Source organism: Protopterus annectens, chromosome 10.part0, assembly GCF_019279795.1.
Source record: "Protopterus annectens isolate FY-2018-M chromosome 10.part0, PAN1.0, whole genome shotgun sequence".
NCBI classification, from domain to species: domain Eukaryota; kingdom Metazoa; phylum Chordata; order Ceratodontiformes; family Protopteridae; genus Protopterus; species Protopterus annectens.
The window spans coordinates 1,556,125,202-1,556,151,174 of NC_056744.1; the positions used below are offsets into that span (position 1 = coordinate 1,556,125,202).

Here is a 25,973-nt window from a genome sequence, read left to right on the forward strand (position 1 = left end):
AATTTGTCACAAAATGTATGGCTGACTTGCCAGTCTTCAGTGGGTACGTATGGGATGGTAGACACATATCTGGCAACACTGACGTAGTCGACCAGGTATATCCTGAAGGTCATTTTAGAAGAAGCAGCTATTTAATGTTATGCTACTCCTAATATGTATAAAACCTCCCACAAGAACACATCATATCCCACGTAAATATAAATCCTTGGTAGACGTTGTGAGATACCAATATACTGACAGTTGCATCCAGTCGGAGGGATACTCTTCTTCATTCCATCTTTGTCACAGCGGCTCACGGAAAGGAAAGCAGTACAAGACTGGTACTTATTTACACACCTGAAACAAGGTAGTTAAAGCAACAGCGGATTTGTCACACAGACATCTACTGACAAATATGCATTTAGACTATCTTCTGGTCTTAATTTGATTGTCCGCTCTCTTAATCCCAAAAATTTCCCTCAAATTTCTGAAAATAGTCATTAATTCTAGGAAGTTAAATATTCTTCTGTTTAATCAGTGCCGTTATTTAACCAGCTGAACACTGCCAACCAAGCTCACTTATAAGACAGACCTTTCTATTTTAGGTCCCACATTATCACAATGATAGTGTTTGCCAAAATACGGTTAAGAAAAACATACATCATCCATGAAACCAGAGGGGAGTACAAATGGGTTTTATTGCTCAGTGGTCTATTGTTAGTGCTCTGCCATATGTTATCCTAAAAAGAAGCTTGAGGTGGGGGCTTTGTCACCACAGATGGTTCTCATTTATAAGCTTTTGGGAACAAGACAAATACAATATACAGTAATGCCTATATTTTGGTAGTTCATCCTAGCAGGATATGACAGATGAATAATAAAGTATTAAGAAGTGAGTGACACAGCAGAGGCAGAAAGACAGCAAAAAGGCACTAGTAAAATGTCAGAATATCATTCCTTAGACAAGCTTTGAATATTTGATTTATTTATTTTTTAATGTTACAGTATAACAATCAGCTGACTGGTACTCCGGTCATTAAATAGAGGGCTGTCTTAATTTTTTTCAATATCAAGTCTTGAAACAGCATATCATTTCTTCTGGTCCTTTGAAATTAGCTACACAGAGGCTTTATTTAATTGCCAAAAAATACAGTGTTCTTCATCTGCAATAAGTAAAACAATGCAAAGGTTCTCAGCAGGGATTATAATGTAGTGTCATTTTTAAAGAACAATTCAGTCTTGAACTGAATTAATAAGATAAATAATTTGTTCCACCAGTATAAGAGATGCAGCAGATGCTGAAAACACAGTATCAACATAAAAGCAAGCAGAAAATGTTTCAGCCTTTGGGACAATGTCTGATAACTCTTCTAACAAAAATCACTGCAATCGTCATGGGCATTCAGCACCACTCTTGGTGTTGTCTTCTTCTTCTGTAATGAATGTACAATAGATACACTATTCAGAGTGTTCTGCAGAGGATGAATGGTCAACTACAATGAAGAACTCGGCATGTTCAAAGCAAACCCTTCCAATGAATTCAAGATTCTTAAACCTAAATTTTCATTAAAAACAAACTCTACTTTCAGTTGTCAAGTGTTAGTTCCTTAAAAATAGGAACATCTTTTTTTTTTGTTTGTTTTAAACTTCAGTTTACTGTCTGATGCCTTTTTAAACTGTGGTAATATCTTTGTTTAAAAGATAAACATGAACAGAGAAAATAAATATTGCAACTTCCATTATCACAGAAGCTTCAGCTGGCCTATATATGCTGATCAAAGCTACAACTCAACAAAGCATACAAAAAAAAAAAAAAAAAAAAAAAAAAAAAAAAAAAAAAAAAAAATTTTGCAGAAAGGCAAACCCCTTATGTAGGGGACTTGTTCCCCCATACCTCAATACTTACATATTAATGCAATGGCCACTCAGATATGCAGAAAAGCAAAGAAAAGAAGACAAAAATCCACCCACAAAATCTCTGCCATCACGCGACTAGAAACTGCACTGGTAGTGATTTGTAAGAGAAAAAGCTATCAGATTAATATCAGGGAAACAAAGTCAAAGAATCAACTTTATTCTCAACCAAGTGTAGAGGAATGATTATAGTAATCCATGAAAGACAACCAAGTGTAGAGTAATGACTACAGTAATCCGTGGAAGACAACCAAGTGTAGAGTAATGATTACAGTAATCTGTGGAAAACAACTAGGTATAGAGTAACGATTATAGTAATCCATGGAAGACAACCAAGTGCAGAGTACTGATTACAGTAATCCATGGAAGACAACCAAATGTGGAATAATGATTACAGTAATCCGTGGAAGACAATCAAGTGCAGAGTACTGATTACAGTAATCCCTGGAAGACCACCAATTCTCAGTATAAACCAATCTGGTAATGAGCACAGTATGTAAAGCAGGTACGATAAAGAAAATCATACAAAAAGTTATGAACTTCTAGAACGTGGCTGGTCAGATGATATTGGGAGATCACTGTCAATCGGAATTTTAAATACTATTCTGTTGAACAAGTGCAGGGACATATTTTTTGATGTGAAATGTAGGGGATGTACCCAGTTTTCGTGTGCATGAGTCACTCTTGTGAAATTGAAGAGTCACATACAATAGTGGTAAGTTCTAGCATCTAAGCCCGGTCTTCGTTTTACTAATGCTTTAATAAATGACTCCAAGATAAAGAATAAAGAAATACAACAGTTCTACCACCCACAAACCACACTTCTGGGGTAAGGAACACAACAAATGCCACAAAACTGATAAACATAAGCAGGAGTAAAATTTGCATGTAATCATCGCCAATAAAGTTAATGTGACCAGTCTGTATAATAAAGCAAGTGGCAGGGCTAGAAGAATTTTAACAAAGAGAAGAGAAGCATCCCTACCAGATCCCTGCCAGATACAAAACTGGAGTTCACCCATCTTGAGCAATGCATTAGAGCATTATAGACAACAGATTGGATAGGGCACATGAAATAGTAATAAACCTGCTCCAAAAATGTGACACATACACAAAGAATCTCATGATGCATATAATGAAACTAAAGCACAATGTATGAATTAGATCTTCAAATAAAGGTAGTATAAAGTCACATTTACTTTTATTTATTTAATTTAAATAAATAAAATAAAGTCACATGACAAAAATATGTTGTATAAAAATGGAACTGATTGGTATGAATGCATGATACAATCATTGAAAGGCATACCTAGGAGAAATGTGAGGAAGTAACTTTTCATACAATGGGTGGTGGGTTTCTGCAACAGCCTTCATGCATTTGTACAGAAAATGAAAGTAGTAGCAAAGGTCCATGTGTACTCAAGACACTTAGAAGTAAAGCAAGGTCTGGGGAAGTAGAGGCAGAGATTAACGACAGCTGTACAGCTCTCAGTAGAAAGGGCTCAAAAAGGATATTTTACAAGTTAATCATAATGATTATAACATGCTGTGCACTTCTGTGTTTAACAGCTGATAGTTCTAGGGAAGCAGCTTGCAGGCCAAATGCCCCCAGCATGCTTCAGTATCAGAGTTTTGCCCAGCATAAATGAATGAAGTTATCAACTGCTCCTACAGATTTAAGTGAAACAATTTCAGGGGGGCCAAGTTAGGAGCAAATTCATTATTACACGGGTTTAGGTACAGATACAATGTCTCAGTGAAGGTATCAGTGAATGTATACAGGTGTGACATGTCATCTGCATCATAAAATGAGATTTGCCCTCCCTCATAATCCAAATACACCCCAATTTTCTGGGGTTTCCTAGGCAAGCTGAGAATTTGAGGGGGTGAAGCCATGGCCTTGTATACATCATATTCCCTAAGGTACAAGTTCCAGAATCCTTCTTCAGGTTTCTTCTGTGGGCTAAACTTCCTTTCGATAGATTCGTTGATAACGCCCATGCTCCATTCGTTCTTGTTCTTTACTACCACTTCCCAGTAGTGTTTTCCAGTCCTGACTCCCTCACATCCGAGCACAGCAAGCTGACCGAAGAACCTCTTTGGGTTGTCAGAATACTGCTTACGGGTAGAACTGTAGCTCACTGCAGTACGGTCTTCAAAAATAGTAAGGTGGCTGTTTGCAGTTTCAGGATCCAGCAAAAGTGAAGATGGTACTGCAAATAAAATAAAATATGTAATTGTTTGCAGTGTCAAGGTCAAGCAGAAAATATGACAGAAAGTTAAAAAAAAAAGTGCTACACATTTTCTAACAATGTGAGTGACAATGACATCGTCACAAATACACAGTTACAGTTTGTGAGCGAGTGTGTGTGTGTGTGTGTGTGTGTGTGTGTGTGTGTGTGTGTGTGTGTGTGTGTGTGTGTGTGTACCTTAGATACAAGGAGCAAGAGTCTGAATTCAATACCCATACTACCATTTGTGATTAAAGGAGTTGAGTCCATAGCTCTCAACTGTCAAAATTTTCACAGAATGTCTGGAATGTCCGGCTCATACTTTTGGTCTGTTCCTCTTAAAATTTGTGGTTTTCTGGCAAATCAGTGAGAACTGAATTCACTAAATGATAACCATTTAAGTTTCAGTCTTCCAGTCTTTCAGGAAACAGATGGCAACACAACATTTTATCCTAGCAACTTTCTAAGATTATACAAGCTACTTTTAAAATGTGTTCCTGGTTTTGAGCCTTTGTCTCCCCCCCCCCCAAATAAATTTAGCTTTTTCCAGATTTCTTGTGGTGCAAAGTTGAGAGATACAGTTGAGTGTCAAGTGGATTTTACAAGGAGAAGTTTAGTGCTGCATATGGCAAGCTTGTTTGGATTGTTAGTAGCACAACAGGTAGCATATCTGTTTTTGCTGCAGAAGGCTGTGGGTTCTACTCCCACAGTATATACATGGATTGCTGATACTGTATTATGTTGTACTTTTAAAGGGGGTGGATGCTACAGTCCTGAGAATGTCCTCCTTTGATGGAGATACCTAGTAACTATGGACCTCGTCAGTTTGCCATCCATTCACTATTGCAATATTACTAGCTTATTATTTTTAATGTAACATAGGCAATTTACTCTTCAAGGGCAACAGGCACTTTGCAGATGTAACAATGAAATATAAAGTTGTTTGCTAGCAGCAACCTCTTTAGTTACAGATCCCATTAAATGTGGAATTAACTGTTAAAGTGCTGCGTTTTTACATTCAAAATGCTAAGTTAGCATTGGAACTATTGTTTAGAATTGAGAGATTTGTACATTTATATTCATTAAATCAGATAATTTGTAAATATAAATATTTGGCATGTGTATGTGATAAAGTGTTTTGCTGACAATTTGACATCCTCCTGCTTTGGAAAGGTATTTATGAGTAAATTTGCCCTCATCTTATAAAAAAAGAATTTACCAGGCCCTGGCCTCACAAAGGTTGAAAACCACTGCTCTAGATGAATGAACAATGTTTATTAAATGATCCAAGCACAGGAGCAAACCAAGGCCGACAACAAAAATCAGCATAAATCCAGCAGTCACTGAGGCTTATTCAAGCAGCAGAAATAAATGCTAGTTCAAACAATGACTGAATCCCTGCCAAAGACAAGTAAAATCCAAGCTGTTTTATTGATAAGCACTTTCACCCTGTAAGAGCTTTGTCAAACCATAAAAAACAAACATTGAATAAAATCAAGTCACATTTTATAAGGAAATAGGGCTGACATCACTTCCTGTTCCTGATTAAAACTTTTCAGTATGCAAAAATACATGTCTATAAAAATGTATACAGAAAACTATATATATAAACAATATATATATAAAAAAATATATATATAAAATATACATCTGTATATAAAGGCAAATATAAAACATTTATTAACATTCTAAAATATACATGTTTATCTCACTGTGAGTCTCCTATTCTTAACAGGTTTCAATGGAATTTTGTCATTCAGACCTGGTCTCCAGTCTGCTCTAACTCTGATAATCCATTTTAATTCCAGTGTTTCAGTGTAATTGCATATATCCCCTCCCCTAACACTGGGTTCATTGATCTGTATAACTAAGAATATAAATGAATGTGTATTGTCACCGTCTAAAGTGCACTGCGTGGAGACAGTGTACGAATGTGATAAAGGTGTTCCCTTACTCTGTCTCGTAGGCGTCTGTCTTGCCTACGTAGAATGCTTGACAAGCAGTGCACTTAGCTAAATAAATGACATGTGATGTATTGCAATTAGCACTGAGCTGAAACCTGAAACAATAGGAAGTAACTGGGTGAATAAACTGGGAGCGGGTATCTACAAATTTGCAAAAATTACAACAATTACATGGAACAGTACCCACAATATTGTTCAAACACTCATTAGGCTGTGTAGATAGGCGAGGGTAACAAAGTAATCTATGTAGGTTGGGTTTGTTCCTATATCTAAAATAAGGCTCCTCAACAACAATGTCTTTAGGTTGTGAATCAAGTAATGTTTATTAAATGCTTTCTTTTTCATTTTTACTTCAAATTTCTGACTACCAACATCTGATTATGCCAAGCACTCCTGAACTTCATCAAAAGCAAGGAAGTAGTGAAACAGCAGACATCTAAGTTGCTTATTGTATACTGCTGAACAATGTACTTACATAGTACATAAACTGCATACAAAAATGATAACAGATGCATTACAACCGAACAACAGGCAGATACCAATTTCATTCTGTAGGAAGCATCAAAGGATCATTTTATGCAAGCAATAATGTCCAACAGGGGGTGTGTTACTGTGTAAATAACACCCGCCCAGGAGTGTTATGAGGCCAGATGCTGCAGGTAGAGGGCCTCTACACCCTTGGAAGAGCATTATTTACACAGTAACACATACCATGGAGGATATTATTGTGCTTACAGAATGAGCTGGATGTAAAATTGTTGTGTTTTACTTGCTTCATTATTTTTTTTTATATATTTTTATTTTTTATATATTTCGGATGTAAAATAGTTCATACACTTAATGTTTCAAATTTGCTGTAGTATATCTGAATGATGTTGGAGGAAGTATTCTACATCTAAAATATTACATTTTATACAAAATATCCAGATATTTATGTTATTTTATTGGCCCCTTACTCCTAAAATGTGTGGTTAAGGGACTGAAGTCACTAAATAATGACATACATTTGAGTTTACAACTTTATTTCCTTCAGAAAATGCATGATAAAACAAGTTCTGTTATTCAAGTAACTCTGTAATTTTATAAAACACTGTTTAAAATCTGTTTATAATTTGAGCCTTTGCGCCCCCTTTATTTTAGGCTTTATCCAGATTTCTTGAGCTAAGAGGTCAAGAGGTATGCAGACCTCTATACTGCTGCTATCGATCAAGCTCAATCTCTCTCTCCTACACAGAAGCACACACGTGTGCATACACACACACAAACACACACACAAAAGCACACACACACACTTCCACTTTCATGCATGAAATACCCATACACACACACTTCCACTCTCATGCACAAAAGCACCCATACACATACTTCCACTCTCATGCACAAAAGCACCCACACATGCACACACACTTCCACTCTCATGCACGAAAGCACACACACACACACACTTCCACTCTCATGCACGAAAACACACACACACACACACACACTTCCACTCTCGTGCACGAAAGCACCCATACACACTTCCACTCTCATGCACGAAAGCACCCACACACACACACACTTCCACTCATGCACGAAAGCACCCATACACACACACTTACACTCTCATGCACGAAAGCACCCATACACACACACTTCCACTCTCGTGCACGAAAGCACACACACACACACACACACACACACACACACACACTTCCACTCTCGTGCACGAAAGCACCCACACACACACTTCCACTCATGCACGAAAGCACACACACACACACACACACACACACATTTCCACTCTCATGCACGAAAGCACACACACATAAACACACACACAAACACACAAACACACACACACAAACACACACCTTTTTTGTTTCTTTAACTTTTACACTTGCTAAAAAGCAAAGGCACTGCTTAGGGAGTGTAAAACAATGCATTCACACACACACAAGACAAATATACATGCATACTTTTCTAAATTTTTTTTTTTTTTGCACTTGCTAAACAGTAAAAGCGCTGCTTAGTGAGCAGTAAATAATGGTGGCTGTTAGATCACTTTCAGCTTAATATGCTGTCTTGAAGAGGCAGACGCATTTTTCAGCAGGCATTACCTGTAAATTAACACCCTGCTGGAGAACGTTCGTTCTCCAATCAGGGTGCCAATGTAACAGGACACCCATTCTCCAACAGAAATTAAAAGTAGTACTTGACAAGTGAAACCTAACCTTGGTCCTTGAAACTGAAAGAATTTTAGTATACAGTGTCTTTTTAAACTGTTGCTAGCATGATTATTAGCTTGAATAAAAAGCTGCAAGAATGATATGAAATATAAAGGGTTAATTTAGAAATGGTATAAAATGCAGAAAAAATATAAGTGTGCAGGCAAGCATATATTGCTCAGTTAGATTGTTGGCATCCATGTAAAGGAGTATGTTATTGAGAAACAAAGTCTATAAAAATATCTGCGCAGATGGCAGCTGGAAGGACATCAATGTAGTAAAGAGATGTAGCATCAAGTTTCAGATAGTGCTGGAACACCATGTTTCAGATAATGCAAGACTCAGTCTCCATGGATCATCAAAGTACAAAGAACCAAGGACAAGGGAACAAAGGAAAACTGTTATACATCAGACTTTGAAAAAAAATATCAGACATTTTGGTATAAATATGAGAGCAACAGTAAACAAAATTTGGGAATTTGCCACAGAGAGCTGACATTTTTTTTTTGGATCTATAAGCATTAACACAAATGCTAATAGAAAGCGTATTAACTGAAGCAGTTGTCTTGTGTATTTATTGTACTTAGTACAATACAGTAATAAGACTAGTTGGTCACAATAAATAGTTAAATATACTTTGGTATGCATGCATGTAAATGCAAGTAACAGCAAGAAACCAACAGAAGGCAGTATATCATTTTTCAGTGGTGAGCCAGCCAGGAGTTATGGGTTAAGCACCTGGAATGCGCAGAAAGAAAAAAAGTATGTGAACTCAAATCTTTCCAGGCTGGAATGGGTAGTTACAAAGAATGCTGCACAAGATAAAATGTTACTGGTACTAAAATTCACGAGGCTGGTCACCAGGCCAAATGGCTTATGTTTTTCTATCACATACAGCATTAAGCAAAAAGCACAAAAGTCTACATACATGTCATTAATAATCTGTTTGCAAGTAAATACTACACAGAGTACAGTCAGTACATGGGCTGTGCTACGCAGTTTAAATAAATTATACAGGTCCCTTTACAAAAAGGGAGGGTACGAATAGCTAGTAGTAACAGTAAACATCTTTTCAAAATAGGTAAAAGCAATTCCTACTACAACTTTGACAGTATAGGCATCTTTATAAAAATAGCAAATATGTAAGACCAAAGTGTCACTGTCTAGGTAACAGCCAAAAGGGCAAGCATACATTTAATTCTCACAGCATAAAGCAAATAAACACTACTGCAATAAAATGATGCATACTACAGGGGGAAGGGCATGCTTTCAATTTTACACTAACTGTGTAAACAGTACTGCAAAAGAGACTCAAATAAAAATGCAAAGTAGTAATACCAAAACACATTTTAATTTTTCAAGTAATGTAATTAGCAGGCTTCAGTTTAATGCTAAGTTTAAAAACTGGACTGAGTGTACATTACAGCCATGTATATACAAATGCAAAAACATTCTGTACAAGCAAGTGTATTCTCTGTACAGTATATAGTAAATTGTTTGGGTCTATATTAAAAGCACGAATGTTTACTTACCCGAATACCTAAATGCCAACACATATTCCGCTAACCGCAAATACACTGAACGCCCTAAACCGCGAAATTCAAAAACTCGAAATGTCATAGTTGTCCCATCCCACCGCCTGCTACATACTACCTACACAAATAAACTAAATAAACCACAAACATGCACTAACCAAAACCCTACTTCTAACCCTACACTAAATCTTGCATGTACCACCATTCAACCCGCACCTTAACCCTAAGGTCTGTAATTATCGCACACTTACCTTAAAAAGCTATACCCAAACAAACTAAATAATCCACACACATACACTTAATAAAACCCTACTTCTAACCCTACACTAAATCTAGCATACTTTACCATCTATGCACTACCTTAACCCATACCCTAACCCTAAGGTCCGTAAGTATTGTACACTTATCTTACGGAGCTATACTGCAGAAGGGCCAACCATGATGATTCGACATTTCAGATTTCACGCTTCAGGATGATAGATGACGTGTTGGCGTTTAGGTATTTGGCTAGGTAAATGTTCTTTCTTTTAATATAGACCCAATGGTTTATCTATGTAAACAGAGTAACAAGTCAAAGCCTGACATTTGTGACATGTGGTTTTTTTTTCCCTCAAAAAACAAGACTGCAATGCCTTTGCAATAAAATCCTCAGGCATTGTCAATAAATTACTGTATAAAACATCACTGTATAAAGTCATATTCAGATTAATCCAGTTCTAATGGTAATGGTTGTCATCATTGTGTTAACAATATTAAACTTTAACTTGTATTAAAAAAAAAAAGTTTTTTTTTCCCAGTGTATTTCTAGTTAATAGTAATATAACTTGACTAAAACGTACATACTAATATAGACAGTTTGGGATTTAAAATAAAACAGAGAGAATGTACACAGTGATAGATCTGTTTAAAAATGTATAAATGCATGTGGAAATTTATTTGCTAGTTAGATGCATATACACATCTGTTGCTATAATACATGTAGAAATAATATAGTTATTAAATACATGTATTTCTGTTTGGTAGCATACATGTTATTCTCGTACAGCTTGAGACAAGCTGAATGTTCAGTGTCTGGAACTTGCTTCAAGGACTATAGAAAAAAAAGCAGCTGTAAGACAAGGCACGCAGCATTCAACACAGACATCTGCATTTCATCTGCATCATTCTGAACATCAAAACAGAGGGAATTACAATATTTAAGGAATAAAACTTAGTTAAGAAAATGCTACACAAACTAGAACACAAGACAATTTCAGTTGCAAAAAGCTTACAGCATGTACCTCTGGGAGGATAACATTTAACACAAATATAGCAGCATGGTTAGCTAAACAAGGTCGGTCAGGCATATATAAAAGTAAAGAAACAATCAAAGACTGACAAATATTTCAATAAACAGCAATATATCTTTTAGATGCTGTACATTGCCCCCTAAAAATGTAGCAGTTTTGTCAAGAAAAAACATCAAGCAAAAATGTCACAATGTGTAGACAATAACACAAAAATACAGGAAAAGGACCATGGGTTAAAATGCTTACCATTTTGGGTAACAGGCCAGTACTTCATACAGATCAAATGGTAAAAATACCATCCACTTGTACTATGAAAGGACAACAATACCGGATTACATTTCCAAGTTTCAAAGATACCAAATGCAGATTTAAAAGAGCTTGGTATACAAGATATCTCACAGATTGTACATTTACAAGCACAGTGAAATCCTACTATTTAGTAAGTCATTACAAGTATCTTTAATAGACAGATTACAATTTAGTACTAATGTATCCAAATTTGTAAAATGAACAAAACGTTGTGTAGATTGCCTTCAAATTTCAAAATGTTTGTTAAAGTGGCACCACAGTTTTGTATGTGTGGTTTCAAATAACCCAGTGTTAATAGTAAAAGACAAAAACTGAAGCTGACACTGCCCATAAATGGTGCGACATATTTACAAAATAGTCATCTGGGACCAAATTGCTAAATTGGTTAATACATCCTGTGTTGTTAGTTTTGAGGGTCATAATAATAATAATAATAATAATGACAGCTTATATGCTACAGGTTACAAAGAGTTGCAATAACTAAACAAGTCATGATTGTAAATATGAGCAAAATAGTAAATAATAATGCTAATGAAACAAATGCAGTCTTTTCTTTAATTGAAGTTTAGTCCATTCCTCAAACAAATAAAAAAAACGGGGAACTGAAAGAATTTTAGTACACACTGGGCCGGATTTACAAAAGCTTGCATGGAGTTGTAGAGTAGAGTAAGACGTCAGACAGCCAATATGTCTGCCGAGCGATCCAGCAACAGCTGGCAGGGGCGTGCATGAGAGCTTCTAAAGCTAGTCTTGCACAGACAGTGTCATGGTATGCAAATTACCTCATTTGCTGCTGAAAGCTATGCAAATGAGGTAAATTTGCAATCCAGGAAACACTAACCTGTCCGTGGAACAGTACTGTTATCTGCAGAAATGTACTCCATTGGTAACGGAGTACCGTTCTGCAAATAGCAAAATGAAGCTATGACAGCTCCAAATAAAGGATGCATCCAGTTGAGGAAGCATGCCAATGGCCAAATATAAGGCCATTGGCATTTTTAAATGTTGAAAATTATTAAAATCTAATTTTTTTCCCCGATCTCCGATGTTTAAGCATAGCACAGCACCGCACAAACAAGCCACGCTTAAAAAAAAAAAACAAAAAAATAATTTAAAAATAGCCAAAAATAGGCATTTTCACTAAAAAGCTTATCCTGCCATGCAGGTGAATGGCAGGCTGAAGACAACATGGCCACTGAGTACTGGTTGCTAAAGGGGGGAAGCTCAGTGTGAGAGATGTAACCAAGCATTAGTAGGCAATCCTATGCAAATGAGGATAAGGATAGCGAATCCCAATTTTCCCCAGCATGTGATCCATGTCTCAAGAGTGTAAGTGTAGGAGTAGGTGAGTAGTAGAGTAGAATACAGGTGACATCATGAGGGGTGTATGAGAAAGGCTGCATGCTTATTGGAGCACAGTGTCTTGTGTTTGCCCTGAGTTGCTCAGGATTGCAAGAGGCATGTCTGCAGTTGTCCTTTTTGAAAACCAGAAACCAAAGGCGTATGCCATGAATATATCTGAAATTTCTTGCAAACATGCATACAGCATGATGGCGCTCGTTTGCACGGCGCTGCCCTGGGTGGAAACAGAGAGGGAAAAGGAAAAGAAGTAGTAGGAAGTTAACCAAGGAGAACTAGCAGAGCTGCCAGGTGAAATATATCAGAATCAGCCAATTACACAGGCAGCAGACTAGCCCAGCCCAGCACTTTAAATTATGCAAACAGCATTCTTCCCTGTTTTTCCCCCAAGAACTCTGCAACACTGCAGTATACAAAGAGAGAAAGCTTAAAAACTTTAAAGTCAGAAAAAATGTTAGGGGCTACTCTTGCTGTCATAAACAAACATGTGCAAGGTGCTGAGGGTGGTGATGTTGTGAATGCTGCTGAGCAATCCACAATGAGGAGAGGGAGAAGAGTGTACAGACCCAGGGTAACCTACCAGGGGCTACATGAGCTGGAGATAGTGGAGTGCTATAGGGTGGACAGAGACCTCCTGCAGCAAATTGTTGAACTGTGCCGGCCACACCTCACACACAGTACCAAGAGAGGGGAATCCATCCCAGTGGATACCAAGGTATGTGTTGGCCTAAGAATACTAGCTACAGGTACCTTCCAGAGAACAACTGGTGATATGATGGGGATTTCACAGGAATCAGCATCCAGGGTACTGCATCAGTTCCTGGATGCCATGTCAGCACATGTCGGTGAACACGTATATTTCCCCAATTCCCATGAAGCATTGGCCAGCAATATGAGTCTTTTCCAACAAATAGCAGAATACCCTGAGGTAGTGGGTGCAATGGACTGCACGCACAAACACATCAGAATACCCTGAGGTAGTGGGTGCAATGGACTGCACGCACATATACATCAAAGCACCACCCAGTGAGCAGGGTAGGGTCTACATCAACCACAAGGGCTTCCTCTCCATCAACTGCCAGGTCATGTACGATGCCCAGGGCATAATAATGAGTGTGTGTGTTGGCTGCCCTGGAAGCTATCACAATTCCCACATCTGGAATCTGACGCAGCTGTACCTGAGATTTGCCAATGGGGACATCCCCGATGGTCACCTAGTGGGGGATGCTGGATACGCACTGGAGCCGTGGCTGATGACACCCATCAGAAATGCACACACACCCGAACAAGAACTCCATAATGAGGCACACGCACAAACAAGAAACATTATTGAGCATGTGTTTGGGATGCTCAAGTCATGGTTCCGGTGCCTGGACACATCTGGTGGAGCCTTGCAGTACTCACCATCTACATGTACCAAATTGTCATGGTATGTGCCATGCTACACAATATGATCCTGTGAAAACAGCTGCAGCAGGAACAGCATGGGGCAGGGCCAAACAGCCCCCACCATTGCCAAGGCCTGCACAGGCACAGCGTGACTCAGAGGAGGAGCAACCTGAGCCTGCCCAAGTAGGCAGAAGTAGGCGTGCCCAGTATGCCCTGGCCTTGGCAAAGAGGCAACGCATAGCACATACACTGACTCAGTAGGAACCACAGAAATGATACCTCTCTCTGACTCGCACATACAGTAAAAGGGATGCCTAACTTGACACTACCTGTTTTCAAACATGTATAAGGAGTGTACTATGTGCATCCAACATAGGCAGCCCTGCAGCACCACCTGAGACATGAGTGCCCTATTTTAAGCAATATAAAGCACTGCTAAGCACATTTTACCAGTATTGAGCATATTTAAATTCAATTGGACGTAGCTGTGCACCACGCTAACCAGCGCAACGTCGGGCAACGTTGAGCAATGTTGGGCAATGTTGGGCAATGTTGAGCAAAGTCGGGTAAACACGCTCCCACCTGCTTTACTGTTCCTTAAGCAGTCTGGTCTGCCCAGCAGGAAAATAAAAAGCAGTGACAGGGCTTGAACTCAGGATACTGTGCACTATAGTCACAGTACTGAATCACTAAGCCCTGACAGCATTTCACTGGCACAGACACAACTTAACTCACTCACACATACCAGCTGGGGGGTGGGGTCACATACCTAACTCTCACAGCCAGCAGGACAAATGTAGACAAACGCAAACAAATGCTGTATAGCAGGACAAATGTAGACAAACGCAAACAAATGCTGTATCATGCCCTCTGAAGAGGCATAAGAGTAACCTCCCCCCAGGCCTATGCAGACAGATAACAGCAGGCAAGGCAGTGTGATGTGGGTTAGGTAGGCTATGAAGTCACAAACTAATATGCGTGTAATTGGAAGCTAAGGTCTGTAGTACAGTGGTATGCCTCAAGCCAGTATGATAAGCAACAATACAGACTGAAATGGAGTACCTGACATAGCAGTGCAGGCCCAGCAAATGTGTACAAGTGTCAGGTGAACCCTTCATCCTATGTACACCCACAGTAACAATCAGGTGTGCCCCCCGGGTAGAAATGTACAAATAATAGCTGTCCCCACTGTATGTAGAATGACTCATGGAAGCCCTGCAGGCACACTGTGCTTCCTGTCGATGTACAACACAAAGGTGAGCCCTGAAGTAAAAAAACAACTTGATTTTCACACACATATAGTATACATGCTCATACTGGGCATGCTCACACACAAACAAATTTAGCAAATTTCAGTCAGCAACATACTGAAAGGTCATAATGGGCATGCTCACATACAGGCCATGACTGAGTACAGCAGTGGGCCACACATCTGGCAGTTGCAGTTCTTACTCCAAACACTTGTCACTATTCATCAATCCTGCCTTGTGCACACACTGATATGAAAACAGACCCATATAATATATTGGACACCTGTCATAATCAAACTATGTACTCCAAGTACTTAAGTTGTTCAAAGAAAGTGAAAAGCCAAAGAAGATCAATAATTCTCCGATCAGTATCATCAAGAAATAATTAACACTCCTAACATTATCCAAGCCATGGTCAAAGAGTCCATAGAGAACCATGAAGCTTTCTTTCGCTATGTCATAAATATCAATGTAAACTCATATATGTTCTGAGTCAGTGCAAACTGTAAATGAATACATGTACATGATTGACATTGCCAACATCTTGTCAGACAGGTTCATGCATATTTACCCCCCTCTCACTTACAAAAGGGCCCATTATCATACCTGGAGATTATGAAAACCCAGAAATCACATATACAATGGTTAAACAGCTCTTTCCTAACTTAAAAACACGGCGTCTATGGGATAACATGGTTTCCCTGGATGTGTCATATGTGAACTCCAAAATAAACAGACCCTGCACCTGAACAGTCTGTCGAGACTCACCGTCTGTACAGGATATGAAACTGTTGAATGGGTTACAGCAACGTCTGGCACACTCCACGAGTGTTGGTGCACAACAGACCATGGGAACTATTGTCTTATAAGCCTAATAAGCCTGATGTGCAAGGCCATGGAGTCCATCATTATGGAACTCAACAGAGCTATTGAGAGCCTACAAACACCCAACCCTACCCATTTTGGTTTGGTCAGGGGCAAATCATGGTTCCTAAACCTGCTAGACAGTTTTCAAGGCAGTTACCCAGGACATGCATCAATGAAATGAGCTAGATACGGCCTACATAGACCTTGAAAAGCCCTTTTCCAACATCCCACATACATGCCGTATCCACAAAATCAACAACCTGTGCATAAACACGTATGTCATCTGATGGATTGCCAACTGGGGCACAGATAGATCCCACAAGGTAAGAATTGTGGTGGTCTGTTCAAGCTGGTAACAACTGCTGTCCCCCATGGCCAAGTCCTGGGACCCCTCCTGTTTGGTGTATACTTTTCAGAAATACGAGGGCTATGTTTAGCAAGGTTTGTGGATGACTGCAAAAAGGTTGTCATAATCAACGTTTGGAACAGAGCCATCCTTAAAAAGTGTCTCAAGTCAGACAGATGTGGTGTCAAACCTATGGGCTTGAGCTACAGTCATAAAAATACCACATAGGTGCCAACACCCTAAATATGGAGGTAATAAGGGATCTATGGACACATGTGGATAGTCATCACTACTTCCAAAAAACACATTCACAAAGTGATTAGAAAATCATGCTATATGTTCCCACAAACTGCCAAGGTCTTTGCATGTAGGTCAAAGGAGGTTCCCTCTACTCATTAGTCATCAGACCCATCATAGAGTACCACAACACACTTGCGATGAATCTGACTAGGCACCTTCAGCAGCTGGAAAGACCACTGACGTACCTCAACAAGAGCATTACTGGCCTCAAACAGTTGCCACATGCAACAAGACTGACTTTAACTCAATCTGTACTCTGTTGCATACTGTCTACTCAGGTGATTTCTGCCCAACAGACAGGTCCATGTCCAATGCAGAACGGATGTACATGTGCTATCTGAAGTAACCCCAAGCTCACTGTACTACATGCTCTAGGGATATCATCACCACAACAATAAATAGAACATGTTGGAGGGATACATTAATAACTCACAGACTTCCCTTTCTTTGGAACAGGCTCCCTCCCAACCTACATTAAGCAGAATCCTTCACCGACACTCTTCCAGAGGAGCCTTGATGAGTGTATGTGAAACTGAACAGTCACACCATGGATCACTTCATCACCTCTACTACACAGAGGCCCTCTACTACACAGAGGCCTAGGGAACTATCTCCATGGGTGGTGATAGCTGCACACTCTGGCCATACTAATATATGCCTTCAGGCAGATGGCCTATTACCTATATATATATATATATATATATATATATATATATATATATATATATATATATATGTACATAGGTAGGTAATAAGCTGATGGATGGATAGGCAGAGATGTGTGTAAGAGGGTAACCATGACAGGGAGCCATCCAGGACTGTCCCACCCAGCACACATCCCAATGGCACAAAAGACATGAGGTGCATATCTCACCCAGTGTACATAACAGCCACCAGTATCTGTAAGCATTAGTGTATGTGGTCCATGTGCCTGCTGTAAAACAGGACGGTACAATGAAGTACACATTGACTATCTGTAGACATGTACCAGTCACATAGTCTACTACATACCTATGAACCTATCTTCAATAAGGCATATGTTAGCCTAGGCAAGTTGTGCAGCTTTCACCACCCCATTGGCTAGTCTCCCAAGCCCTCATTCTAATAGTTAGTACCCTAAACCTCTTTCTAGTGGGGCTGCTGATGTGATGGCTGGCGTGAATTGTCCGTTTCCCATCTACTCATCAAGGTTCCTATTGAAGAGCGTCAGCGAGGGGCTCTGTCTGATGTACATTGGGACTCTGTTCCACAGTAAGGCAAGTGTCTGGGATGGTACTCTATCCCACCAGCATGTTGTATTCATTGTTGTGATGAGGTTCATATCCCTGGAGTGTGTAGGGCGACTCAATTTTGTTATCTATAGATGGAGCATGCTCAGCAGTTGTGTGTTGAACATGGCTCTGTATGGTAGGCAGAGTGTGCCTCTGAGTAGGCGGTATGCAGCGAAGAACAGATTTAGTTTTACCAGTTGTGTTGCATAACACAACTGTTTGAGGCCAGTAATCCTCTTGGTGAGGTACCTCTGTGGTCTCAACAGCTGCTGGATATGCGTAGTTGAGTACATCCAAAATGGTGCATTGTACTCAATGATGGGTCTGATGACTTAAGAGTAGAGGGCCACCACTACCTCTTCGGATCCTGATGCAAACCCTTTGTTGATTAGGTGGCCACATAGGATTTCCCAATCACTTTGGCAACATGGTTGTCAAAGGAAAGATGACTATCTACTTGTCCCCAGATCTCTTATTACCTTGTCAGTTTTAAGGGGGTAACACATATGTGGTAGTTTGTGTGTACTTTGTTTTCACCAAAGGGGATCACTACGCATTCCTCCACATTGAGCTTGAGACCATGATTCTGACACCACACATCTGTCTCAGAGTCCCTTCTTTAGAATATTTGTGTCATCTGGGGAATCTGTTATGGCAAACACTTTACAGTTCCCAACAAACTGTCAACCACAACCCTCCTGTGTTGGCATGTACATTTCAGAAGTCTATACCAAACAGGAGGGACCCCAGGACTGAACCCTGGGAGCCACTAGTTGTTACCGGTGTAGTCTGACATGTAGCCAGCAACTCTTAATTTGTGGAATCTGTGAGCCAGTTTGCAATCCATCTTGTAATGTATGGACTCATGTCCAGGTTGGTGAGTTCATCTACGATACCTGACTGGAGAATGGTGTCAAAGGCTGTAGTGAGGTATAGGTAGGCTGTGTTGAGCTCATTTCAACCTGAAGCCTGGGTAACTGTCTCAAAGAAATCCACCCAGTTCAGGAGGTGTGATCTGCATATGATGAATCCAAACTGGGTGTGCTCAACTTTGTGAAGGTTCACAATCTCTTTATTGTTGACTTCCATTATGATTGGCTCCAAAGATCAGACTCGTCAGGCTCATAGAGCATGAATGCCAAGGGGTTTTTGTGGACCCACCCCTGTGGTGTGTGAAGAATGTTGCTGTGCAACATTCTATGGGTACATATCCTGTACAGAGCATGTAGAGAGGTGTAGGTATCCTTGATGAACATGGATACATCCCCACCCTATGTGCTATGATCCAGGTCCTGATGCTGGAAGGTATGGAATGAGTAGTATCCTGGTAGTGCTAGTGTGCTCTCTGGAACCTTGAACTAGGTTTCTGTTACTGCACAGATATCAATATTTTCCAAACTGAGATGTGCCTTGAGTGTGTGCATCTGGAGACTGAGACTTCTGGCAATGAGTAACATTTAGCTAACTTTGTGGTTATTTGTATTGGTTATTGGGTTTGGTTTGTCCTGAGTGACCGGTATTCCACACCTGAAGTCAATGCCTCATTGGTCCCATCTGACCATAAGCTAATTACCCTACATATCCACATTCTGGACCCACCCCCACCCCCCCATTAAGGAAACCATGTTAAAAAATGTCTCCAAAGCCAACTTCATGCTTCTTAAGATAGAAGTGATGAACTTCAGGACACCCATGCAGATGGACAATACTGTTATGACTACTGAATCCTTCACAATTACACTTTATATGCACTTACATGAGTGCATGCATCATGCTATCCCAAACAGAACCAAGATGCAATCCTCCAAGTAAAGGAAGCCAATCTGGTGGTCCTCTGCCATAAAAAAACTGCACAACAGAAGGAAGAAACTGTTGCAAAAGAGGGGAAAATCCCATGAGTGGAGGAGCTCCCTAGTCAGCCTCAGGAAGAAGCAACGATCCCTGATAAAATCCTCCAAAGCTAGTTATGAAAACAAAGTCGACACTGATTCTAAAGATAACCACAAAGAATTCTATAGCTATGTCAAGAATCTCAATGGCAACACTACGATCTGCTCTGAGTTGCAGCACAATGGCACTAAATATACAGACCCAACTGATATTGCCAACAGCCTGGCAGATAGGATCAGTGCTAACTTTACTCCCCTCTCACCCATGAAAGAGCATATCTCTATACCAGAAGAATGCAAAGTTGCTGTCATCATAGCTGCACAGGTAAAAACCACTCTCCAAAGCCAGGAACACAGCATCCATGGGACCAGATTACATCCCAGTCTGCATTCTACATGAACTACAGAATGAACTAGCACCACACCTACGTACCATGTTCAATCATAGCCTCACCTCAGGCTTTGTGCCTGCTGAATGGCACACAGCGACGGTTATCCCACTAAATAAGGGGGGAGCCACCACAGACCCGGGAACTAGCACCCAATTAGCCTGATGAGCCTGGTCTGCAAGGCCATGGAACATATCATCATGGAACTTGTAAACAAAGACATTGGTAATCTCCAAACTCTGGATCACAACCATTTCGGGTTTGTAAATGGCAGATCAGGTCTCCTAAACCTGATAGACTTCTTTGAAGCAGTCACCAAAGCCGTAGACAAGGGTAAGGTGGTTCACACAGCCTATCTAGATCTTGCCACAGCTTTCGACACCATCCCCCACTCTGGAATTATGGATAAACCCACTAAACTAGGTATAAATCCCTATGTCACAAGATGGGTTGCCAACTGGCATACTGACACAACCCACACTGTGAAAGTAGCAGACTCCAAGTCCGACTTCGGACCAGTGACAAGTGGAGTACCACAGGGTTCAGTCCTGGGTCCTGTCCTGTTTGGTATCTACTTCCCTGAAGTACAGGCTAACAAGGAAGGTCTCTGGCTAATAAGTTCCCAGATGACTGAAAACTAGGAGCCATAATAGAGACTACCAACGATGTGGACATCCTACAAAAGGGCCTCACTGAGACAGATGCCTGATGTCAAAGCCATGGCCTCAAGCTCAATGCCAAAAAGTGCATTATCATCCCCTTTGGTAAAAACACTGTACCCATGAACTACAACATAGGTGGTAGTATACTTAACACAGAAAGTGTTATAACAGACCTTGGGACACAGGTGGACAGTAGACTCTCTTTTGATAATCACATTGCCACAATTGTCAGGAAATCCTTCTACATGGCACACCTCATCACAAAAGGTGCCTCATGCAGAACAAAAGAGGTCATTGTTCCCCTCTACTCATCACTCATTAGATCCATTATAGAGTACAATGCCCCCTTTGTTATGTACCTCACAAAACATCTACAACAACTGGAAAGCCTGCAGAAATACCTCACAAAGAGGATTAGCAGCCTCAAATACATGCCATACACAGACCCGTCTCAAAACACTACAGCTTTACTCTGTCACATATTGCCTACTCAGAGATGATCTCTGCCTAACATACAAAGCTATGTCAAACACAGAGCTGTTGGACATGCTTCACTTAAAGAAATCCCAATCCCTCTGAGCGTCGGCCCCAAAACCCAGACTGAAATACAAAAGGAGGGGGTGTATCCATTTTCACAAAGGATACCCACACCTCCAGGTTAGTGGCACAGCACGAGGCTTTGGAGACCATGCAAGTGCAACTAACATTGGGAAAAGCTGCTTATCAGGTCATAGCCTGCTACAGATCACATACCTTGTCTCAGAACCCTCACTCAGTATTCCTGAGAATACTGGGAAATATAAAGGTCCTACGAAACACCATGATATGAGGAGATTTTAACTACCCAAACACTGACTGGGAAAATTACTTGAGTACAAAGTCCTTTGCCTAATGTTTCCTAGAGTTTATAAACTCAAACAGCCTGAAATAGCTGGTCACCACGCCCATTAAAGGTGACAACATACTGGACCCGATCATCACCAACATGGGGGATCAGTGTTCCACACCAAAGGTAATCCCCTCGCTGGTAATATCAGATCATGAAGTAATCACACTGGACATCCACATCCCAACCCACTCCCCACAGTCAACAAAACCACTGAAAAACTTTTCAAAAGCAAACTTCACACTTCTCAAGACCGAAGTGGAAAGTTTCAATGCCCCCTTGCTATAAAATAATGCTATCCAATCTGCAGAATCCTTTACAAGTGCATTCTATGAGCATCTACAGGGATGCATGGATCGAGCCATCCCAATTAAAACCCAAGACTCACTCCTCCAAAAACAAGAAACCAATCTGGTGGTCCTCGCCCATAAATAAGCTATACAACAGAAGGAGGAAACTAACACATGATAGAGCAAAATTCCAAAAAGGAAAGGCATCACTGACCATTATGATCAAGAAACTATGATCGCTCATAAAATAATCCAAGTCCAGTTTCTAAAGAAAAATTGCCAAGGAATCTAAAGGTAACCACAAAGCCTTCTTTAGCTATATCAAACATTTAGGTGGCAACTCTCAGATATGCTTTCAGCTACTGCAAAATGGCAAAAAATACACTGAATCAACTGACATTGCCAACATCCTGGTGGACAAGTTCAGTGCAAACTTACACCCCCCTCACTCCCAAAAGGGCCCGTGTCCATCCCAGAAGAATGCAGAGCCCCAGACTTCATGGACATGCAGGTAAAAACAGCCCTCTCCAAAGCTAAGAACACAGCATCAATGGGAATGGATGGTGTCCCAGGCTGCGTCTTACACGAGCTCCAAAAGGAACTAACCTCACCTACATTCACTGTTCAGACTCAACCTTACCACAGGCTATATACCCAAAAAATGGCGTACAGCAACAGTCATCCCATTCCACAAAGGTGGTGCCATAACAGAACCTGGGAACTATCACCCTATAAGCCTGGTCTGCAAAGCTATGGAGCAAATTATCATGGAACTCAAACAGAGACATTGGGAACCTCCAGATACTGGACCCTACCCAATTTGGCTTTGTTAAAGGCAGATCCTGCCTCCTAAACCTAGTTGACTTCTTTGAAACCATTACCAAGGCCATAGATGAAGGGAAGGTAGTCCACACAGCCTACCTGGACCTCACTAAGGCCTTTGGCACCATTCCCCACTCTGGCATCATAGACAAGCTTACCAGCTTAAACATTAACCCCTATGTCACCAGATGGGTGGACAACTGGCTCACAGATAGAACACACATGGTCAGAGTTGCAGGTGCCATGTCAGACTCTAAACCAGTCACAAGTAGCATCCCACAGGTCTCGGTCCTGGGAACCCTCCTGTTCAGTATATACTTCACTGAGGTACAGGCAAGCACGGGAGGACTATGGCTGACCAAGTTCCCAGATGACGGTAAACTGGGGGCCATAATCGAATCTCTGGCTGACATAGACATCCTCCAGAAGGGTCTTACAGAGACAGATACCTGGTGTCAAAACCATGGCCACAAGCTGAATGCCAAAAAATGCATAGTCATCCCCTTTGGAAAAAACAAAGTGCCCACGAATTACCACAAAGGTGGTAATCCACTAGGTATGGAAAATGTAATTAGGGACCTGGGGACCCAGGTAGATAGTAACCTCTCCTTTGATAATCACATTGGCAAAGTGGTTAAATATTCCTTATATGTAGCCCACCTAATCACAAAAGGGTTCACCTCTAGATCAAGAGAGGTCATTGTGCCCCTCTACTCATCACTGATTAGGCCCATAATAGAGTACAATGCCCCATTTGGTATGTACCTTAATTGGCACATGCAACAGCTGTTACGACCACAGAAGTACTTCACCAAGAGGATCATGGGAATCAAAACAGATGCCCTATGCAGCTCGACTACAGAAACACCAGCTCTACTCGGTTGCTTACTGCCTGCTCAGAGGTGATCGATGCCTGACATACAAGGCCATGTCCAACCCAGAATTAATGGACATGCTCCACCTCAAGAAAAACAAATCTCTTAGAGCCACACGCTCCAGTGAATTAAACCTCAGCAAAGCAATAAACAGGACGTGCTGGAGGGATAGATTCCTGTCCCAGAGACTTCCCTCACTCTGGAATAGAATCCCAGTTGATGTTAGGCAGAGCCCCTTGCAGACTCTCAAGAGGAATCTTGATGAGTGGATGGGTAATTGTAAATTTATCCCTGGGATCACTTCAGTGGCCCTGCTAGACAGAGGCCCAGGATACTAATTTAAAAGGGAGGTGAAAGCCAACACATTCTGGATAGGCTTATAAATGCCCTTGGGCAGATAGCCTGGTACCTACCTATGAACCTACACATTCTAGGGACCTAAACCTTGTCACCACAATAAACAGAAAATGCCAGAGGGATAGATTCCTGTCCCACAGACTTCACATACTCCAGAATAAACTACCTATCTATATCAAACAAAGCTCCTCATTAGCACTCTTCAAGGAAAATCTTGATTATTGGATGGGAAATAAGAAATTCACCCTGGGGATCACTTCTGTGTCTCTGCACGACAGTGGCACAGGAAAATAAATTTCTTGGGTGGCAAAAGCCAGGGTACCTTTTTGGCTGGCCTTGTATAGGCCCCAGGGCAGACAGACTAGTACCCACCTATGAACCTTTGAGCCTTGCCTAAAAAAGGTAATATGGGGACAGCACAAGCCTTGGCCAGTACTCGGAAGCATAGGGGCGACAGCTGCAAACCATTTGTAGTGAAGCAACAAGGCTTGTCTATCATGTCATCACAGGCAGACAGAGACTGGATCCCCTTTGAATGACACCAGAAGCTCAGCCAATTGTTGAAGTTTATCATCTTTCTGTTATATTGCAGTATCATGTAGGTGAAGGTAAGATGCTACTCAAGGTTTGACCATGTGTGTGCCAGCATGTGATGCATCAACCCATATATGATATGGTCATGGCCTATGCATACAATACACTCACAATACACCTAGTACGATAAGCCTGCTGAGGTTAGCAAATGTGAAAAAAACCTTTGTGCCAACTGTCAGCAAATAAGGTCTGTATTGCACCCTGTAACTCCATATTGCTTGCTGAAGTGTAAAGACGTACTTAGTTTGGATTAAGAACACTGCACTTGCCAACTGTGTGTGTGTGTGTGTGTGTGTGTGTGTGTGTGTGTGTGTGTGTGTGTGTGTGTGTGTGTGTGTGTGTGTGTCTCTCCCTGGGAAGAAACCTTTTTGGAGACTACTCAAACACCTTAAAAGTGATATACTCATCTTTGTCAAGTCCAATGATGTCACCATCCTACAAGTATACCTGTGGAAAGGTGAAATCCCAGTAATGTGTATAGCGCATCATGTAAATGCGTACTGCTGTAGTATCATAATGTAGTTAGGTAGGGGTTTGAATCCTGCACTTGCCAACTGTGTGTGTGTGTCTCCCTGGGGAGGAGCAACCTTTTTGGAGACTATCAAACACCTTAGAAGTGATATACTCATCTTTGTCAAGTCTGATGATGTCACCATCCTACAAATATACCTGTAGAAAGGTGAAATCCCAGTAATGTGTACAGCGCGTTGTGTAAATGCATACTGCTGTAGTATCATAATGTAGTTAGGAAAGAGTTTGAATCTCGCACTTGCTGACTGTGTTGTGTGTCTGTGCTCCAGATGTGTGACACTGTTGGCAATGTGGAGTGGGTTTTGATTTTTCTAGTGTATGACATATCACAATGACAACTGTATGTGCATTACACATGTAAAGTAGCTGTGGGGCAAATCCATATACATACATGTGACCAAGTATTTCACAGGTGGGTACTCTGCTTTCTCCATGAAAGGATGTGTTATCTTTGCCAGAGCGTGCTGG

General features: G+C 40.7%; 1 protein-coding gene across 1 annotated transcript in view; it reads right to left on the bottom strand.

The window, feature by feature from the left end:
- Positions 1–937: 937 nt before the first annotated feature.
- Positions 938–25,973, bottom strand: part of LOC122813725 (zinc-binding protein A33-like) — a 139,409-nt gene continuing 114,373 nt past the window's right edge. Inside the window, exon 6 of the mRNA XM_044086191.1 lies at positions 938–4,106. Coding sequence (XP_043942126.1) covers positions 3,562–4,106 — 545 coding nt within the window. The 3' untranslated portion in view covers positions 938–3,561. The remainder of the gene's footprint in view (positions 4,107–25,973) is intronic.